The following is a 6,975-nucleotide window of genomic DNA, read 5'->3' on the forward strand; positions in this document are numbered from 1 at the left end:
CACGCCTTAAAAAATCCAAAGACCTCTTACTTTTTTTCAGTACGCCCCTATGTGATTTACAGCTGATGTGATTTACAGATCCGTGAACATCAAAGATCGTATAGACAGACTTTGTCGCCATCTGGAGGCGGATTGGTGAGGTATAAGCAGCAAAGACCTTAGGTGCGCAATATACTGGACTCACTCATTCATGGACCATGCAACCAACTGAAAATCGCACCTTATAAATCAATAAACGATACAGATAGGTGGTGCTTTTCATATTTAGACATATAATACATAATAATAATTGACAACGGTAATAAATAATAATAATGGATAATAATAGTGCAGTATGTGATATATATGTGAAATTTTTCATGATCGTGATCATGTGAAATCATTCTGTTTTCGTTTTCTAATATTTTTGTTCTCAAAGCTTTCAGCTCTTGATATATATTTTTATGTTTTTTTGTCTTATTTTGTCTGTTTGTTGGTTTGTTGTTTTGGTTATTTTGTTATGTTTTGTTGGTTGTTTCGGTTTGTTTTTGTTTTTTTTATTTTGTGATATAGCATACATTGTAACTGTTTAGACACATGGTGTTTCTATTAAATGCAATTGTGTCGCATGAGAAAACCATGTGTTCACCATGAATTAACCTTTAATGAAGGTTGCAATAGACGTTTAAAATTTAACAACGCATAAGAGTATTACTTGTTACATATGTTATGTACGAAGTGTAAATGTACGCTTATATGTGTACGCTTGTACAAATGTACGTAAAATACATACGAATGTATGTGTCAAATACATTTATTATCAAATCCATACCAACAGAAAACTTTTTACACGTAAATTACGTCGTATTTCACATAGCATGCCTTCAAGGAGATGGTCGTAAAAGCATTATGCACGAAGAGGGATCAAACATTAGCCATGCATGCAAAATAATCACACGCAATTATAGTAAAACAATTCTAGACAGATTGAGGCCAAATTAAACGAGGAATATTACAGTTTATTGCCACTTCCATCGCTCGCTCGACGCGTAATTTCGACAGGAGGGTCATCGTCGCGCCGATCACTAGTCGTCCTCCTCTTCCTCCTCCTCAGCATCCTCATCCTCATCCTCGTCCTCTTCTCCTCCGTCGATCGACGCGCTCTCCGCCGACGGGAAGTGTTCGGGTGCGACGACGCAGTAGCGTGACGACTCCGACTCCTCGCCCTCCATCACCTGCTGGCGGCCGAACAACGCCTTGCCGCGGTGGTGGAAGGAGTAGAACGACGGTCGGTTGCCGACCGACTCCCACGACTTCGTGTCAAGGTCGGCGCCGACCTTGATGTCCTTGAACTCGCCGGAGATGTGCGAGATGGAGTGCATGAGCATGATGAGGCTGACGATGCCCTGCACGAGGACGTCCGCCGGCAGTGCGGTGAACTCCTGCTCGGTGAGGCGCATGTAGGTGCGGTGCTGCGCGGCCGAGTAAGCGACGTGCGCGAGCGACACCAGTCCCACGGTGCACACCAGCTTGTGTATCGCCGATGCCATGGCCACGCGACCTGCAAGACAATGTTTGTTGAAGAGCGACACCAGCGAGGGAATATAACAACGGAAAGGTATAACGAACAATAAAGACGGATCTTGGTCACGATTCGAACATCGCATCAGCATATTAGAGGCGCAACGCGGGGAAAAAAATACACGGGGGCGGCGGGCGATTTCGCCCCCGAAATGCCAAAAAGAGCCCCGAAAATACGATATCGGGGGCGACCCCAAAGCAAAAGTCGCCTGGAAATGATTGTCCAGATCGGTCCCGTTGGCTCTTCTGCCGATCTCGCTCGGCCTCGTGCCGCTGAGCTTGGCGACGCCGGTTCCACGGCCGCGTAGATCCTAGTACCCCAGTGTGGTGTCAATGGTTTATCAGATTAAGCATGCCTGTGTGTATTGGCGGTTCAATCAAGCGCGCGCCGCCGCCGCCGGCTGATATATACGTGTGTGCCTGTGCGCGGTGCTCTTGCGTGTGTGCCTGCGCGCGTGCGTGGCGTGCGTGCCGGGCGGCCCTGTGTGTGCCGGTGTGCCTGGGGTGCTTGCGTGTTGCCTGCGCGGCCGTGCGTGCCTGTCATGCGTGTGTGCGGCGTTGCCTGCGGCGCGTTGCCTACGGTAGACCGCGTAGGACCAACGGAACCGTAGGGATTATGGAAAAGCGGTAATCCATGCGAAAAATCCTAATTGAAATTCACACGATATTTTTCCCGCTTGCCGGCCACAGCGTCGTGTGTCATGTCCTGATTGCTAGCTTTTTTTGTCATTCCCGAACAGGCGTTGTGGCTGATGCCGCATCTCTCATAGTCAGCAAATGCAACCCTCTTGAAATTTTAGTAGTGATATGTACCGACGCTGAAACAATCGTGCCGCCCGGGCGCCATCACTTCAATCAATGGCCGCCCCTGCCAGCAAGCACGTACGGCCAGCGTCCGATGTGCACAGCATTCACGACGTGCCTCCGCGGGCCCGCTTATCTCAAGGACCCCCTGAGCTTCCAGGGCCCTTACGCGGGCCTGTGGACCAGCCGCAAGATGACTGTCGCGTATAAACAATGGCGATCCTCCTAGCTCGTAAGGCGGACATTCGCCTATTTGGGCTAGCGGTCATAGTTCTGTGTGTTATTGCTGAACCTGTGAATGTATTCACTATTCAAGTGCAGTTTGTGTTGTGACTTGGTGGTTGTGATTATTCATGGTTAGTCTGTCAGTTCTGATGATAACTGTCTTGAATATTGACTGTTTGGTGTCTGTGTGTGTTGTGTGTGTGTGCTGTGTGTGTGTGGTGATGTCGTGTGGTGCTGCGTGCGTGCGCTGCGTGCGTGTGTGTGTACGTGTGGGTGTGTGTGGTGTGTGCGCGCGCCCCCATCGAGTGTGGTATTAGCTCGTGCTTGTGTGTACATTTGAGGAAAACAGCCTGGAAAAAAGTCGCCCTGGAAAGTGGAAAAAGAGCCCTGGAAAATGAAAAGTAGCCCCCGAAATTTTGGGGGGTTTGCAAAAGAGCCCCGGAAAAGAAAAAAATTAATTTTTTCACGTGGCGCAACGCTCAAATGATTCGAGGAGCAACATATCAAACGATGCGAAATGACCTGGCCGTGCTTCAATCAACCGACGAGGAACGACAATGGATCGATCGTTGTCCGGGAGATGGAGTACAAGATTTTAGACATATTTTGTAGATAAGATATACACGTTACATGAATTGGTTCATGGATATATGCGCTGACCACAATTCATTTTCGCAATGTGCGACATGTGCAAATGTGCAAATGTGGACAGCTCTTAGTCTCGACTCTTTATTACTTTTAATCTTAATCTTATATCCTTGGGCCATAACCGTAAAATATAGTTATCCATTGTATAAATAAAATATAAAGACTTTGGTTTCATTTCACTCCAGATGGTGTTTCTCAAGCTCCTGCATCGCCATCCTGCCTTTACATTACAGTAGCTGAGTAGGAGCGAAAAATGCCCGGGGGGGGGGGGCATTCCCATTGTTAAAGGTACTGGGGATGTGCCGCAGACAGGGTATATCTTTCCAAATATCATTATTGGACAGGGTATCATTTTCCGAACATAATTTATTGGCACAGGTTATCTAGATACCCACCCATCAAGCTGATATTGGCCTAATATTGCCAAATCAATATTGGGCCAATATATTGGACCAATTTCTGCCTATATTGACAGGAGGACAGGACATACCTGAAGTGTGCAGGGACCTCAAGGTATACTTTTTAGTGCAGTATATTGGGACAGGGTGTATTTTAGGGCGCAAAGCAGTTTGCGACAGGGTGGTTTTCAAGGTCCCTGAGGAAACCCCCTACACAGTTCCGAGGCGAGTGCCCCCACCCACCCCCGGGGGGTAAATGATCTTGATACAAACAGGAGTTAATAATGACAAAGGGGTAAGACACCTCTTTGGTACTGATTTCACTACATTTTTGTCGTACGAGTTCGATGTGAATAAAAATACAAATGTATACAACATGAGCTTCTTTTGTTCACTGGTCCTTATTCTATCTTCCGGTAGTATTACAAACCACGTAGCTTCCTTCGTTTTGACATAAATCATACTTTTGCACGACATACTTTTCACTTAATTTACCGTCGTGTGGCGAAGCCAAGCGGTAAATTCGCATACACAGCTAGGCTACCACAGCAACTCGAAAGAGGCACGGCAGGGAATTTAGGCAGTATAGTCTAGCCGAGTGCAGAAAATGCGCTTAGAAATTAAGTTTCGTTGTGCCCATGCTGGGTTTAAAAATTAAACCTATTTTACATTTAAACTATAGTTAGAATGCCTTGTTTTTATGGTTGAATCCAGCAATTTATTAAAAAATAAACGCTGCGCTGGTAAAATATCTGAACTACTTCACCCACGGAGGAATGATGTGTAAGAATCGTTATGAGTAAACTGACGCTCCAGCCGATTGTAGCTTTTCGCACGTGTTTTGCATAGCAACCGTTAGCTCTAGGCCCGCGTACAGTTGCCGCTGGCACTGCGTGAGGCGATCCCTGCCGTGCCTACTTCGAGTTGCTGTGGTAGCCTGTGTATGCGAATTTACCGCTTGGCCTCGCCACACGGCGGTAAATTACGTGAAAACCATCTCGTGCAAAAGTATGATTTATGTCAAAACGAAGGAAGCTACGCGGTTTGTAATACTATTACTTATTAGTATTAATAGTAATACTACCGGAAGATAGAACAAGGACCAGTGAACAAAAGAAGCTCATGTTTGTATACATTTGTATTTTTATTCACATCGAAATCGTACGACAAAAATGTAGTGAAATCAGTACCAAAGAGATGTCTTACCCCTTTGTCATTATTAACTCCTGATACAAATAAACTACACGTGACGTGCTGAATTACAATTGTTGACTCTAGAATTTTACTTTTTAGTCACATAAACGTAGACAATAAACAACTGATTGACAAACTTCTAGGATTGGTTTTTAAGTGGCTCGATAATGCCCATAATAGGTTGTATTTTGATTAGCTATAGTTGCCCTTATTGTTTACCTTAATATAAGACCGAAAAGAATAAGAACGGAGATCTAAGAAGAATAAACTGACTCACTGACTACGCTGATTGTGTATCTCCAAGCCAAAGTAGTCTATCAATTCAAGCTAATTGGATAATGGTTAACGCGCTAGTGGCGCCATGTTTGATTCAACAGCTGCCGTGTTAGCATTGTGTTAGCGTATGCGCACTTACGGAAAACATGTTAATATCAATGTTTATAAGCTGCTTAATATTTTTATTTATGAAATATTAATGATAAACACACACACACACACACACACACACACACACACACACACACACACACACACACACACACACACAGCACACCACACGACACACAAGACACACAACACACGCGCGCAGGCGCCCCGCCCTCCCGCGCGACGCGCGCGCGTGCCAACAACGACTACACGCACCACATGCGCACAACTCACTTACAACACAAAATCCATGGTGATTCCAAAAAGTCCGGCTGAGGGGGACAGTTTGATCTTGTATGTCACCCCTCTGAAATTGTGCGGGGGGGGGACATGTCCCCCTGTCCCCCCTGGATTTGCTGCCCACCGCTGCAGGGAGATACAAGTTGTCATTAGGGAAATCCTGTGGCTGAGATACCCCCCTAACCAACTTTAAAGCATATTTAAATCACAAAAAATAACTCCTCTGCTGAATATTGCGCCATGCGCTGAACACACTAACCGTAGCCCAGATTTGTGTACTGGCCTGGTACACCCGCAGCTGGACGCGATAACATTGGCAAATATCTTTCTCCTATTTGTTAAAAATGATGTCTACTGATTAGAATGTCATCATATAAACTAAGGATGCTAGGATAAATAACTCCTCATTCATTTTAAATGGCAATAATCTTTGAGTAATAATACGATTGCATGCTCCGGAGATATTGCGCATTGCCCGCGCACCGCGTGTTAGCGTGCAGTGCTCTGAGGCAATCTATCATAATATAAGCTTGAGCTGGGGGAGAGAAAGCGGTTGGCGAGACCGAGGGAAGGCGGCAGTGGAAGACAGCCGAGGGCGTGAGAAAAAGAGGAGGTTGGGCGAGGGAAGGGCAGGCAAGGGGCGCAGACGCCGACAGGGCATAAAGTAGGTGTTTGGTAGCCGCCACAAACTAGGGCGCTCTCCTAAACTATAACACATGTCAACGGATGGGTCTTATTAAGCGAAATCTGTGCTGAGATACCCCGCCTATACCATTACTTAAATGCAATATTCATCACAAAATATAACTCCTCTAGTGAGATATTGCGAGCATTCGGGCGCTATACAACTAACTGGGTCGCCAGATTTGTGGTATCGGCTGGTATAACCAGGCTGGGACGTACATGCAATATCTTCCTCCTATTTCTTAAATGAATGCCTACTGATAGAATGTTACATATAAAGTCTATGCTTAGGATAAGCTCCTCTTTGTTTTTAAATGCAAATAATAATTGCAAAATACGATTGCTCTCGGGAGATATTGCGCATGCGCGCCGCACGCGTGTAGCGTGCAGGTGCCGTCTGAAAGCAATCTCCATAATATAACTTGCCTGGGAGAGAAGGGTGGGAGACCGATGGAAGATGGCANATATTAATTTGCTGGGGGAGAGAAGGGTGGGAGACCGAGGGAAGGTGGCAGGGAAGACAGCCGAGGGGCGGTGAGAGAAGAAGGAGGTTGAGCGAGGGACAGGGCAGGCAAGGGGCAGGACGCGAGGGCATAAAGTAGGTGTTTTGTACCCCACAAGCTAGGGCGCTCTCCTAACTATAAACACATGTCAACGGATAAAAGTTTATTAGGGAAATCTGTGCTGAGATACCCCCTAACCATTTTAAATGCATATTCATCACAAAAATATAACTCCTCTGGTGAGATATTGACGCATGCGCTAAACACACTAACGTAGCCAGATTGTGTACTGG

The 6,975-nt window shown here is 46.0% G+C and overlaps 2 protein-coding genes across 3 annotated transcripts in view; both read right to left on the bottom strand.

Moving 5' to 3' along the window:
• Positions 1-62, bottom strand: part of LOC106817825 (sterol O-acyltransferase 1-like) — a 24,027-nt gene extending 23,965 nt beyond the window's left edge. Inside the window, exon 1 of the mRNA XM_014822530.1 lies at positions 31-62. The gene's annotated coding sequence lies outside the window, so the exon portion shown is untranslated. The remainder of the gene's footprint in view (positions 1-30) is intronic.
• A 713-nt stretch (positions 63-775) lies between these two features.
• LOC106817824 (membrane magnesium transporter 1-like) lies at positions 776-5,189 on the bottom strand. Of its 2 annotated transcripts, none has more exons than XM_014822525.1 (2): positions 5,107-5,189; positions 776-1,540 (listed from the first exon to the last, which is right to left on the bottom strand). In XM_014822525.1, exon 2 carries the CDS (start codon positions 1,527-1,529, stop codon positions 1,065-1,067), a length of 465 nt encoding a protein of 154 aa, XP_014678011.1. In that variant the 5' UTR covers positions 1,530-1,540; positions 5,107-5,189; the 3' UTR covers positions 776-1,064. The 2 variants fall into 2 exon arrangements, with proteins under 2 accessions (XP_014678011.1, XP_014678010.1); XM_014822524.1 differs by having other exon boundaries at positions 5,049-5,151.
• Between the last annotated feature and the right edge of the window lie 1,786 nt (positions 5,190-6,975).

This window comes from Priapulus caudatus, unplaced genomic scaffold, assembly GCF_000485595.1.
Source record: "Priapulus caudatus unplaced genomic scaffold, Priapulus_caudatus-5.0.1 Scaffold1882, whole genome shotgun sequence".
In the NCBI taxonomy this organism is placed as follows: domain Eukaryota; kingdom Metazoa; phylum Priapulida; class Priapulimorpha; order Priapulimorphida; family Priapulidae; genus Priapulus; species Priapulus caudatus.